The sequence below is a fragment of the Oncorhynchus mykiss genome, chromosome 6, assembly GCF_013265735.2.
Source record: "Oncorhynchus mykiss isolate Arlee chromosome 6, USDA_OmykA_1.1, whole genome shotgun sequence".
In the NCBI taxonomy this organism is placed as follows: Eukaryota; Metazoa; Chordata; class Actinopteri; order Salmoniformes; family Salmonidae; genus Oncorhynchus; species Oncorhynchus mykiss.
This window is the reverse complement of record NC_048570.1, coordinates 53,517,041-53,531,523: the sequence shown is the minus strand read 5'-3', so window position 1 is coordinate 53,531,523 and position 14,483 is coordinate 53,517,041. Positions and strand designations below refer to the sequence as shown.

The following is a 14,483-nucleotide window of genomic DNA, read 5'->3' as shown; positions in this document are numbered from 1 at the left end:
ACTTCTGGAGAGAGTTTGCTGCACTGAAAGTAAAGGGGCTGAATAATTTTGCACGCCCAATTTTTCAGTTTTTGATTTGTTAAAAAAGTTTGAAATATCCAATAAATGTCGTTCCACTTCATGATTGTGTCCCACTTGTTGTTGATTCTTCACAAAAAAATACAGTTTTATATCTTTATGTTTGAAGCCTGAAATGTGGCAAAAGGTCGCAAAGTTCAAGGGGGCCGAATACTTTCGCAAGGCACTGTATGTTAAATTACTACGATAATTAAATTACTCATGTAACAACTAACTCATCAGTAATTTTGGGGCACCATGATTAACCTTTTCACACGTGAGCTCCAAATATTTCTAATGGTCGCCCCCAGCGGGAGTTGTTTTATGCACGTGCTGTCAGAATGCACTCTGTGTTCCAAAACGTGATTATTACGCAAGACAGTTAAACCCTTTACAATGAAGATCTGTGAAGTTATTTGGATTTGTACGAATTATCTTTGAAAGACAGGGTCCTGAAAAAGGGGCATTTATTTTTTTGCTGTGTTTATATGTACATACATACACTACCGTTCAAAAGTTTGGGGTTACTTAGAAATGTCCTTGTTTTTAAAAGAAAAGCACATTTTTTGTCCATTAAAATAACATTGACTTGATCAGAAATACATTGGAGACATTGTTAATGTTGTAAATGACTATTGTAGCTGGAAACGGCAGATTTTGTTTTAATGGAAAATCTACATAGGCGTATAGCGGCCCACTATCAGCATCCATCACTCCTGTGTTCCAATGGCACAGTGTTAGCTAATCCGAGTTTATTATTTTAAAAGGCTAATTGATTATTAGAAACCCTTTTGCAATTATGTTAGGACAGCTGAAAACTGTTTTGTTTACTAAAACTGGCCTTTTTTTAGACTAGTTGAGTATCTGCAGTTGTGGGTTCGATTACAGGCTCAAAATGGCCAGAAACAAAGACCTTTCTTCTGAAACTTGTCAGCCTATTCTTGTTCTGGGAAATGAAGGCAATTCCATGTAAGACATTTCCAAGAAACTAAAGATCTTGTTCAATGCTGTGTACTACTCCCTTCACAGAACAGGACAAACTGGCTCTAACCAGAATAGAAAGAGGAGTGGGAGGCCCCGGTGCACAACTGAGCAAGAGGACAAGTACATTAGAGTGTCTAGTTTGAGATACAGATGCCTCATAAGTCCTCAACTGATAGCTTCATTAAATAGTACCCACAAAAAAAACCAGTCTCAACGTCTACAGTGAAGAGGCGACGCCGGGATGCTGGCCTTGTAGACAGAGCTCCTCTGTCCATTGAATGTGTTATTTTGCCCATCTTACGCTTTTCTTGATGGCCAGTCTGACATATCATTTTTTCTTTGCAACTCTGCCTAGAAGGCCAGCATCCCAGCCTCTTCACTGTGTACTGGTATTTTGCTTGTTCAATGAACCACAAACAATTAATGAGCATTCACATATGGAACGGTCGTTAAGACACTAACAGTTTACAGAAGGTAAGCAATTAAGGTCAAAGTTAAGAAAACTTAGGACACTAAAGAGGCCTTTCAACTGACTCTGAAAAACACCAAAAGAAAGATGCCCAGGGTCCCTGCTCATCTGCGTGAACATGCCCTAGGCATGCTGCAAGGAGGCATGAGGAGGAGATGCACTGCAGCACTTAATGGACACACCAGATACTGACTGTTACTTTTGACCCCCTTTTGTTCAGGGATTCCATTTCTGTTAGTCACATGTCTGTGGAACTTGTTCAGTTTATGCCTCAGTTGTTTATGTTAATACAAATATTTACACATGTTAAGTTTGCTGAAAATAAACGCAGTTGACATTCAGAGGACGTTTTTTTGTTGTTGTTGCTGAGTTCATGTATGTTTGGAGTATAATGTTGTTTACAGTTTTATTCACGTTTTCAATGACTGGTGAAAATAATGCATTACGATTATTGCATATATTGTAATGGACACCTATGATGTGTGTAAAATACTTTTTTGAAGGCTGTATTGATTATAATGAGCTAAGCTATTTGCCAGCTGCAGTGGCTTGGGAAAGTCTTCACCCCATTGGCATTTTTCCTATTTTGTTGCCTTACAACCTGGAATTAAAACAGATTTTTTGGGGGGTTGTATCATTTGATTTACACAACATGCCTACCATTTTGAAAATTGAAAATATATATATATTTAAACAGAAATCTTGAGCGTGCATAACTATTCACCCCCCAATGTCAACAGTTTGTAGAACCAAATTCTGCAGCAATTACAGCTGCAAGTCTTTTGGGGTATGTCTCTATAAGCTTGGCACATCTAAAAACTGAGAGTTTTGTCCATTCTTTAAGGCAAACCTGCTCCAGCTCCTTCAAGTAGGATGGGTTCCGCTGGTGTACTGCAATCTTTAAGTCATACCACAGATTCTCAATTGGATTGAAGTCTTGGCTTTGACCAGGCCATTCCAAGACATTTAAATGTTTTCTTCTTAAAACACGAGTGTTGCTTTAGAAGTATGCTTAGGGTCATTGTCCTGCTGGAAGGTGAACCCCTGTCCCAGTCTCAAATCTCTGGCAGACTACAACAGGTTTCCATCAATAATTTCACTGTATTTAGCGCCATCCCTCATTCCTTCAATTCTGACCAGTTTTCCAGTCCCCGCTGATGAAAAACATTGTGATGAGAGGTGTTGGGTTTGTGCCAGACATAGCGTTTTCCTTGAGGGCCAAAAAGCTAAACTTTAGTCTCATCTTTAGTACCTTCTTCCATATGTTTGGGGAGTCTCCCATATGCCTTTTTGTGACCACTCTTCCATAAAGCCTGCTGTGTGGAGTGTACGGCTTAAAGTGGTCCTACGGACAGATAGTCCAATCCCTGCTGTGGAGCTTTGCAGTTTCTTCAGCCTTATCTTTGGTCTCTTTGTTGCTTCTCTGATTAATGCCCTCCTTACTTGGTCCGTGAGTTTTGGTGGGTGGCCCTCTCTTGGCAGCTTTGTTGTGGTGTCATTTTCTTTCCATTTTTTAATTACGAATTTAATGGTCTTCCGTGGGATGTTCAAAGTTTCTGATATTTTTTTATAACTCAACCCTGATCTGTACTTCTCCACAACTTTGTCCCTGACCTGTTTGAAGAGCTCCTTGGTCTTCATGGTGCCGCTTGCTTGGTGTTGCCCCTTGCTTAGTGGTGTTGCAGACTCTGGGGCCTTTCAGAACAGGTGTATATATACTGAGATCATGTGACACTTAAATTGCACACAGGTGGACTTGCACTAATTATGTGACTTCTGAAGGTAATTGGTTGCACAAGATCTTATTTAGGGGCTTCATAGCAAAGGGGGTGAATACACATGCACACACCACTTTTCAGGTGTTTTTTTGTGTGATTTTTTAAATTTCCCTTCACCAATTTGAAGTATTTTGTGTATGTCCATTGCATGAAATCCAATTACAGGTTGTAACGCAACAAAATAGGAAAAACACCAAGGGGGATGAACAGTTTTGCAAGTCACTGTATGTGTGACGCCATGTTTGTTGACATTATATAATGCATTCTGGGTGTCACATAATCTGCCAGACCAAATATGTTATAATGAGGTGAAGGAATGGTTCACTCATCTTCCGGAAGTGAATGAAGGGAAGTGGATGATCGTAGACGACACAACCCTTTCAACTTGAATACTATAAACAGACCGAACTCATATTTTCTCCTCTTATTATCTTTGGATGATGTGACAAAACAAACATGGCGGCGTGCACAAACTACTTTCGATTTCTAGAAAGTGTTTTACTCAATTATTTCGATCAATGGTGAGCTCACCCGTGATATGAATTATTAAAAATAGTAATTGCTATTAGCTAATTCATATTGTAGTTTCTGTCAGCCGAGAGTTATAAAAATATGACCGCTTGTGTTATGTCAATCTTTCCTCCGTTAGTGCTAGGACAAATGTAGCCCACATTTTTCCTGTTTGGATGATTGTGTTATTTGTGAATGTCTAAACATTGCATGCAAAAATAAACTGCTCACATTCTGGACATAACTTTGTAAGGCCTGTGTTTGTGCAAAATGTTTCTGAAAAAACAGTCAGGCCAGCTCAAATGCTGATTGTTGCGTCATTCGAAACTGGACGTTCTAAATACGTGTTCTAATCACACCGGTTTGATCGTACGCTACAGGTACAACTGTAGAATGATTGGTACATGTGAAAAGGTTCATGAGTTACCGTTTTCTGAATGAACTCTATAGATAGAAATATATCTTACATTTCAGTCATCAATCAGTCATTAATTAATTATATTCTACCAGTCTCATTCTGAGTGTTGCAAAATCCTTGGATGTCTGCACAAACCCTAGCATAAGAGATGAATCAGCGATACACAAATTGGCTTAATTATTTATTTACTAGGTAACTAAATAATCACACAGAATTACACAAACAATATAGTTATTTGGTACTAACACAATGCGATTCAAATCCCTTGTGGACTAAACTCGATATGACGGCTTGGTAGACAATGAAAAGGGGTGGAGACAGATAAAGAGCGGAAAAGACAGAATGGACCCACTACATACATACAGCTGATAACTATGCTCATGGAAATGTGAATACTTGTCACACCCTGACCATAGAAAGCTGTTTATTCTCTATGTTAGTTGGGGTGTGATAGTGACTAGGGTGGGTCATCTAGGTGATTTGTTTGTCTATGTTGGCCTGGAATGGTTCCCAATCAGAGACAGCTGTTTATCGTTGTCTCTGATTGGGGATCATATTTAGGCAGCCATTTCCTCATTTGTGATTTGTGGGATCTTGACTATGTTTAGTTGTAGCACTGTTAGCTTCACGTTTCGTTTGTGCTTTATTGTTTTGTTTGGTGAGTTTCGATTTATTAAAATATGTGGAACTCTACGCACGATGCGCCTTGTTCCAATCATTTCAATGAACGTGGCAATACTTTGCACATGAATGGCCACTCATTTGAAAAAATTGCAATGTGCATATTTACGTGTGTGTATGTCTTTGCTGTCTCTCTGTTGAATACACTCGATCGGTCTGGGGAGTAATTTGACAGAAAGTCTCTGGTTTGTCCACCAGAGATCAAAGTATTTCGTAGTTGTAGCTGAATGACACGTCAAATGAATGGTCATTTGCTAGGCAAATGTTCTTTAGAATGGATCCTTCAGAGTACCACCCTGTGGTTCTCGGTCGAGGTTACCAGACTAAAGTACTTAAACAGCTGCAGACTGAATTTTCCTGTGTAGTCTTCCTCTTCACTCGAGAAAGTTTCAGATTGTTTCAAAGTTTCTTAATCATTCATTACGCCCAGTTCACACCGTCACCCTGCTTGGTCTTTAGTTTTAAACCATTTCTCAGCCATGTAGCCACCGCTTCACGCTGTTTGGTCTATATTTAAATTGCCAACCATTCCAACAAGTAGCCACAGCTCCATGTTTTCTGGCCTTTAGTTTTGTAGATTTCTTAACTATTCGTGCGTCCTCTGGTCTATATAAATGTTGTCACGAGTCCTAATTAAGAACTCGGGGAAAGGGGGAGTTCCCTCCCTTTGTCTTAATGTCTGTGCTCACGTGGGCATGGCCACTGACTTGGTTAAGACTTTATATGAAAAATATAGATTTAATTTAGAAGGCCAACATCACATTACATATTCTCACAAATAGTTCATTGTTTAATCATATCAGTTCCCCAACATTTGGATGTGAATCTTATCACTGGCAAATATACACATTCAGAGATACAGTTATGTTGTTCTACTGTCCTTAGTTACATCACTAATTAGTAATGAATTCGACAGGATTGTTTTTTAAGTATCCATGGACCATTCCAACTGTTTGGAATACAGAAATATTGTTTAATTATTCAACCTTTTGATGTTACCATTTTGGCGAGAGGAATCTCCTTGTAACAAAAGGGTTTATTTCCCCTCAATACTACCAAGCGCAAAGTTTCTACACAATATTTACAACCGGTCATAAAACTGGTGGGGGAGAGGGAGAGTGGATCTGGTGCCTATGATCCTCACCCAAACAGGGCAAGTCATGACAATACCAATAAGAAGAAGAGACTTGCTTGAGCCAAGAAACACGAGCAATGGACATTAGAGAAATTTGAGATTTTTGGTTCGGCGCGTCTTTGTGAGACACAGAGTAGATAAACAGATGATCTCTGCATGTTTGGTTCCCACCATGAAGCACTTGAGGAGGAGGTGTGATAGTTTGGGGTTGCTTTGATGGTGACACTGTCTATGATTTATTTAGAATTCAAGGCACACTTAACCAGCATGGCTACCACAGCATTCTGCAGCGATACGCCATCCCTTCTGGTTTGAGCTTAGCAGGACAATCATTTGTTTTTCAACAAGACAATGACTCAAAACATACCTCCAGGCAGTGTAAGGGCTATTTGACCAAGAAGGAGAGTGATGGAGTGCTGCATCAGATGACCAGGCCTCCACAATTTAGATGGTTTGGGATGAGTTGGACCGCAGAGTGAAGAAAAAGCAGCCAACAAGTACTAAACATATGTGGGAACTCCTTCGAGACTTTTGGAAAAGCATTCCTCATTAATCTGGTTGAGACAATGCCAAGAGTGTGCAAAGCTGTCATCAAGGCAAAGTGTGGCTACTTTGAAGAGATTTGCTTGGCACTTTTTTGGTTACTACATGATTCTATATGTTATATTTCATAGTTTTGATGTCTTCACTATTATTCTACAATGTAGAAAATAGTACAAATAAAGAAAAACCCTTGAATGAGTAGGTGTGTCCACACTTTTGACTGGTACTGTATGTCATTGAACTGGGCAGTTCTCCACTTTAACAACCATGGTGGCAGATGAATGAGACTGTAATCTCTGTCTGAAGGAAAGCTACCTACAGAGCACTGAATACCACTCTAAAGTCTAAAGGGGGCCTTAAAACCCTTTGCCTGTCTGCCTGGCTCGTCTCTTTGTAACCAATTACACCAGTAAAACACACTTTCCCTCTTAAAAGTGCCTTTTAAGATAAATGGCAGCACATAGAGAAGAGGGTTCTTTTTCCCTCAGCGGAATAATGACTTTAATTATAGTCTACCACAATGCAACACGGCCTCTGTGCTGCCTGCACCTTAAATGTAATATGCGACCCAAATGGCAATGTATTCCCAATAGTTCACTACTTTTGACCAGGGCCCATAGGATCCTATAGAGGGATCGTATTGGGAGTCAGCCCTGCTCCTTAGATTTACCCCTAAGTCAATTCAAACAGCCCTTTGTTTCTATGTTCATAAATTACTCCCAATTACCCTCATATCTCACCCATGGCTGAGAAATAAAAACAGAAAGATTGAACAGATTGTGTCTGCGCTCTGAGAACTAATACATTCAGTTGGATAACTAAATAACACAGAAATCAATCTACAGAACTGAGTTGTACAACTTTCTTGTCACGATACTAGTATCACAATAATATGATACTCAATTTTTCATGGCAAGAAGGAAAACATGAAGCACACTCAACTCTTTGAAAACCTGCTTCATGTAAATATTTTGTGTGTAACAGCTTTGAATATATACAAATGTGACTATGGGTTACTTGTATTGTTGTTTGTGTTTTTGTTTCCAACATTAGGACCGTTTTCCTCAATAAATGAAGTCTGCTTCATGTTTTGTTTCCTTGCCATGACTATCATGATTCTTCAAGATACTTCTGGGTATCACGATACTTCACAATAGTTCTGAGTATCACAATAATGATATTGTGACGACCCTAATGCTCTTAGTCAGGGAGGGACGGATCTGTTGTTACCTTGCATTCTGTGCACCTCTTCGTTAGCAGACGCTGGCCCTCTGACAAAGTCTGGGCCATGTAGGTGCATTTTGCTGTGGGGACAAAGGAAAAGTACATTATCATTAGTGATATGTGAGTATATACTGTATTATGGTATGTCATGACTCTCCTGGGGGGGGGGGGGGGGCAGTTTTGACACCTTAACACTGTCATAAATTAGGCATCAGGGGAATCTCCCTCTTGCTCTCAGTATTGGTGAAGGAATGTGCCTTTGTCTACAGAAGACTTTTGCCACAAACTATAACGTCCAAAAATATATTAAGATATGAATGTTAACTTCTTTGGGACTGGGGGGCAGAGTACCCAGTGCCCAGAGTAAACTGCCTGCTACTCAGGCCCAAAAGCTAGAATATGCATATAATTAGTAGATTTGGATAGAAAACACTCTACTCAGTCCCAGTTGTTAATATATGCATATTATTAGTATATCTGGATAGAAAACACTCTGAAGTTTTGAAAACTGTTTGAATGATGTCTGTGAGTATAACAGAACTCATATGGCAGGCAAAAACCTGAGAAAACATCCAACCAGGAAGTGGGAAAACTGATGTTTGTAGGTTTGTAGGTTTTCAATTGATTGCCTATCCAATATACAGTGTCTATGGGGTCATATTGCACTTCCTAAGGCTTCCACTAGATGTCAACAGTCTTTAGAACATTGTTTCAGGCTTCTACTGTGAATGGGGAGCGAATAAGAGCTGGGGTCTGGCAGAATGCCATGAGCTAAGTCACGAGCGGCCGTGAGAGCGAGCTCCGTTCCTTTTCATTTCTAAAGACAAAGGAATTGTCCGGTTGGAATATTATTGAAGATGTATGATAAAAACATCCTAAAGATTGATTATATTCATCGTTTGACATGATTCTACGAACTGTAATGGAACTGTTTTGACTTCTCGTCTGAACTAAGTGCCTGTGAACGAAAAGGAGGTATTTGGACATAAATTATGGACTTTATCGAACAAAAAAAACATTTATTGTGGAACTGGGATTCCTGGGAGTGCATTCCAATGAATATAATCAAAGGTAAGTGAATATTTATAATGCTATTTCTGAGTTTTGTGACACCTCTCCTTGGTTGAAAAATGGCTGTATGTTTTTCTGTGACAAGGTGCTGACCTAACATAATCACATGGTGTGCTTTTACCGTAAAATGTTTTTGAAATCTGACACAGTGGTTGCATTAAGGAGAAGTTTATTGTTAATTTTGTGTTTAGTTCATCAATGTTTATGATGAGTATTTCTGTAATTTGATTGGCTCTCTGAACTTTCACCGAATGTTTGTTTGAGACAATGCATTTCTGAACATAACGCGCCAGGTTTTTGGACATAAAGATGAACTTATTGAACAAAACTAACATTTATTGTCTAACATGGAGTCCTGGGAGTGCCATCCGGTGAAGATCATCAAAGGTTAGTGATTCATTTTAATGCTATTTCTATCTTTTGTGACACCTCTCCTTCTTTGGAAAATGGCTGTATGTTTTTCTGTGGCTAGGCGTTGACCTAACATAATCGCAACGTGTGCTTTCGCCATGAAGCCTATTTGAAATCAGACACTGTGGCTGGATTAATGAGAAGTTTCTTTAAAATGGTGTATAATACTTGTATGTTTGAGGAATTTTAATTATGAGATTTATGTTGTTTTGAATTTGGCACCCTGCAATTTCACTGGCTGTTGGCGAGGGACGCTAGCGTCCCACATATCCTAGAGAAGTTAAGCTATGGTCAGTGGGGATCTAAAGAATAATCATATCACATTTGTTTATTATTTTGTGATGTCATTAAGAATGGTATCAAGAAAATACTGTAACTCGGAAAGAGTACACATTCTATATGTCAAGTTTACATCCAAATGTTGTAGAAAATCTAGAGAATATTTTTATTAAGATATTAACGTGATTTTAGTTTTCTAATGAGATCATTGTTTTTCATATAAACTGTGCACAGTGATTAGACATGCCCCAAATTAGGTCAGAGAGCTTGGCAGCGTGATAGAACCGCCTTTTTGACAATAGTGCTTAAAAGGACTGGCTAAAACTTAACACATCAGACTAAAACATTGCTGGATTGCTACTGGTGTGTAAAGAGGTTGGGAGCAGATCCCTGAATAATTAATTTACACCTGTAAAGCGTGGAGCGTTAGCTACATGTTGGAAATGGTTAGAACTTAGTCTCAACACGAGGTGAAGAAGATAACCTCACCTACCAGACCAGAAACAATGCCAATCTGCAACTACGCATGTAAAGTGATTTGGAACTTTGACTTTGACTATCTACCCAAGGAAAGAAGGAGAGAATCCCATCTCAGTCAAGCATCTGAGTATCTGCTCTGAAAACACTTCACAACAAGCCAGGACAACTAAGAAGGAGGACATTGTGACCTCTGGTGGACAACCAGATCCTTAAACCTGTCGACCCCCTCCCATAGAAGGATTGATTGGTTTCAACAGAGACAGACGACGAACAAAGACATCCACATGTAAATATATGCATTACTTCTTATCCCAAAATGGGCGATGGTTCATGGGCAAAGTAAATGGTTACTGGGAGCATAGTTTAAAATGTACAATAAGTATTCACTTTGTCCTTTAGTCTCTGTCTCTCTCTCTCTTAACACCTCTCCATCTAACCTTTTGTTGTAACAAGCCGTCATATCTTGTCAGTCCACAAGGGATGTTTGTCTCATGTGAGTGTGTATGTGTATTCTGTGTTATTATTTAGTTGGTTAATAAATAAATAAATAAATCATTTTGTGTATTACTGAATAATCAGCAAAGATTGAGGTTCTTGCAGATCCAAGAGGGTCACGACTGTTCAGAATGAGAACTGACATGAGGTAATGATTAATAAGTTACTGTTATCGATACATTTATATCTTCTAGAGTTTAATTCAGGAGATGGTAACTCGTTAAACAACTTCTTCCGTGATTCCCAAAATTCCTAATGCGTTAATTGTTACATGATTAATTTCATCGGGTTAGAATTAATCATAGTTAGTGGATTGAATAAATAAGTCATCACATTAATGAAAGTCACGACATATTGGAGCCCCCCGTACAAGGAATCTAAGACAAAAGTAGGCCTTGCTGCTGAATTCAGTCTATATGAATTGTGTATCAGATTACGTTATACACCATCAGAGCCGTAGCTGGATTAGTTGTTGGGTGTGTGTTTTTCCATTTGAACAAGATACTAGAAATATTCCTCTCCGGTCTTGCATACCGAGTAAGGATCAGTGTAGGGTGAATTACGGTATTACATTTCTAGGTTTAGGACATACGGGCCAGCCTATGATGGAAATATAAGAATATTTGTTTGGCCAAAGCAAAATAATCTCTCTGTCTCTCGAGTTTCAGGAGCGTGAGTAGACCACAGCAAGTATTTCTTTGTTATCACGTGTTCCGGTAACATCACTGGAAAAAACACCTATTAAGTTGAACATGAGACATCGTTAGTAAACCCTGTTCCCGAATTGAAAGGGACCGGTTGTTCTTGAAAGTAACATTCTTGTGGATAATGGCTAGTTCTGCATTCAATGCTAAGCTAACAAAGAAAGAGCAGCCATTCTCCTTAGTTTACGGTAAAATCCCGCCTTCACAGGATTCCTGTGTGATTTCAGCTTTCAGGGCGACACCCTGTGTCTTGGGCGATGGAAGTCCCGCCTCTGCTGAAATCCCTCGTGAGTTCAACTTTCAGGGGCAAGTGACCCCTTGTGGTAAAAAAAATAATCTTCTCACATTTGTAAAAACTAGTTGCACTTATGATATCCAGCCAATCTCAACTGATTTGATATTGATGTCTCATTTAATTTAACAAGGAAGTTCAATTACCAAACAAACCTTTTACCAGGTTGATCATTTAGATAAAGACCATTCATTTGTTCCAACAAATGAGACATTTTAAACTTTTCCACTTTAACTTAGATAAAGTGATGCCTTCAGGTTAATTAAAGTTTAATACCCGTGTAGTTTCAACTTTCATGGGTAAGTGACCCCTTGTGGTGAAAAATTGCCATAATTATTTTGAAAAAAAAGCCATTGTGAGGCCCAATGTCTTCTCACATTTGTTACAACTGGTTACACTTTAATAATATCCAACCAATCTCAACTGATTGTATATTATTGTCTCATTCGATTTAACAAGGAAGTTAAATTGCCAAACAAACATTTTACGAGGTTGGTCATTTGGATAAAGACCAAATTAATTAAACGTGTCAATCTTAACCTAGATACAGCAACGCTTTCAGGTTAATACAATTTTAATTCCCAGAAAACCTGGGAATTCTGGGAAAGTTACTGGAATTTTGTAACCCTATCTGATATACTAATTAGTAAGGAATATGTGACATTCAGATTATATTTATTGTTCAGATGATTCACTGTCTTTCCATGGTAATTCACAGTGCAAAGGGTACTGAAATACTTTAGAGCTGGCTACAAAAAAAAGTGTTTGAGGTTCAAATGTCCTACATTTTTAATTCTGTGGAGGGAAAAAAAGGCAAATGTGAGTGAGTGAAGTTGGGGGGAAAATAAACATCCCATTAAGAATGCAAGAGATGAGACATTTCTGCATATCCCTTAAGCAAATGAACATAAATAGAGAGTGTTTGTGCAGTTTGTGTCTACTAACCCAGTTGATTGTGTTCAGTATCACAGTAGCCCTGCAATCTTAGAAATAAAGGTACGATATTGTTCCCTGGGGTACAATCATCACACTCACTCTCAACATACAGGTAAGGAACATTCCTGTTTCCCTGGGTACAAACCTTTGTTTATCAGAAAAGCAATGTATTGAGAAAAGGTAAATATGTGTAGCCACCATAAGGTACACTGATCAATTATTGCCACATAAAAGGAACTAATGGCTTTGTTACTGGTACCCTAGAAAGGCTAATCTGTACCATAATCATTATCATATTTCCCAGCATGCTAAAACAGGCCGGTTGGTTGAGATGGTTGTCCTTCTGGAAGGTTCTCCCATTTCCACAGAAGTACTCTGGAACTCTGTCAGAGTGACCATCGGGTTCTTGGACACCTCCATGATCAAGACCCTTCTCCCTCGATTGCTCAGTTTGGCTGGGCGGCCAGCTCTAGGAAGAGTCTTGGTGGTTTCAAACTTCTTCCATTTAAGAATGATGGAGGCCACTGTGTTCTTGGCGACCTTCAATGCTGCAGACATTTTTTGGTACCTTCCCCAGATCTGTGTCTCGACACAATCCTGTCTCAAAGCTCTACGGACAATTCTTCGACCTCATGGCTTGGTTTTCGCTCTGACATGCAATGTCAACTGTGGGATATTATATAGAAAGGTATATGCCTTTCCAAATAATTTCCAATCAATTGATATTCCCATAGGTGGACTCCAAATAAGTTGTAGAAACATCTCAATGATAATCAGTGGAAACAGCATGCACCTGAGCTCAATTTCGAGTCTCATCGCAAAGGGTACCAAAATGTGGAAAGATGGACAGGGTCTGAATACTTTCCGAATGCCCTGTATATATAGTCATAAAGAGTTTAATTTTAATGGTAACATTCACGTAGGAACACACTTGGTGAAGGCCACAGCACTGAAAACCTTGTCTCTGTCACTAACAAATAGAGTCATAGGTTGTAACTCTACAATTCACTCGAAAAAGCAAGGCACACCTGGAAATTATATTGGAGGCGTGGCTTAGTGGGGCCGAGATTTTCAGTTGACTGTTTTAGGCCATCCGTGAGAGGAAGTGTTTACCAGTTTATGTGGCCTTTGTTAGAGGTATGATTATCCCACCTTCAAGGAACACATGGTTTTGTCATGTTGGTGGTTCACTATAAAGGCCATATGTACCTTTTCTAAAAGCCAGCTTTAGGGAGAAAGGTACTATCTGATGTATGAACTTGGGTACAATTATGTGCAGTGCCTTCAGAAAGTATTCATACCGCTTGAGTTTTCCACATTGTGCTGTTTTACAGCCTGAATTTAAAATGGATTAAATTTATATTTTGTGTCACCGGCCACCAGTATGTCAAAATATAATTATGAAAGAAAAATCAGAAGTAAGAATGTGCTTAACAAGTCATATAATAAGTTCCATGGATTCACTCTGTGTGCAATAATAACATACAATTATCTGCAAGGTCTTTCAGTCGAGCAGTGAATTTCAATCACAAAGACAAGGGGTGTTTTCCAATGTCTCGCTATTTATTTATAATTTTTGTCATTTTTTAAAAGTGAACCTTTATTTAACTAGGCAAGCCAGTTTAGAACAAAGACAACACTGGGCCAATTGTGCGCCACTCTATGGGTCTCCCAATCACAGCCGGTTGTGATACAGCCTGGATTTGAACTAGGATGTCTGTAGAGTCTTAAACCGCTGCGCCACTCGGGAGCTCAAAAAAAGGAGACAATGGATGGTTAAAAATAAAAATAGCAGACACAAAATATATCCCTTTAAGCACTGTGAATGGTGTAATTAATAGCTCCTTGGGCTTGATCAGCCACTCCTTGGGAAACAATACCTATTTTGCCAATTGGCCTGGACACCTTCTACTGCCGAGACGGAGCCCGGCTGATTCCATCACGACTAGACTACCGATGTAATCTACACAAGGTTTTTTTTCAACTGGCTCCTCCATCGCGACGTCCCTGAATACC

The 14,483-nt window shown here is 39.1% G+C and overlaps 1 protein-coding gene across 1 annotated transcript in view; it reads right to left on the bottom strand.

Moving 5' to 3' along the window:
• The window catches only part of LOC110526153 (protein kinase C-binding protein NELL1), a 404,819-nt gene that overhangs the window by 228,073 nt on the left and 162,263 nt on the right, over positions 1–14,483 (bottom strand). The window contains exon 10 of the mRNA XM_021606800.2: positions 7,806–7,879. Within this exon, the coding sequence (XP_021462475.2) occupies positions 7,806–7,879 (74 nt within the window). The remainder of the gene's footprint in view (positions 1–7,805; positions 7,880–14,483) is intronic.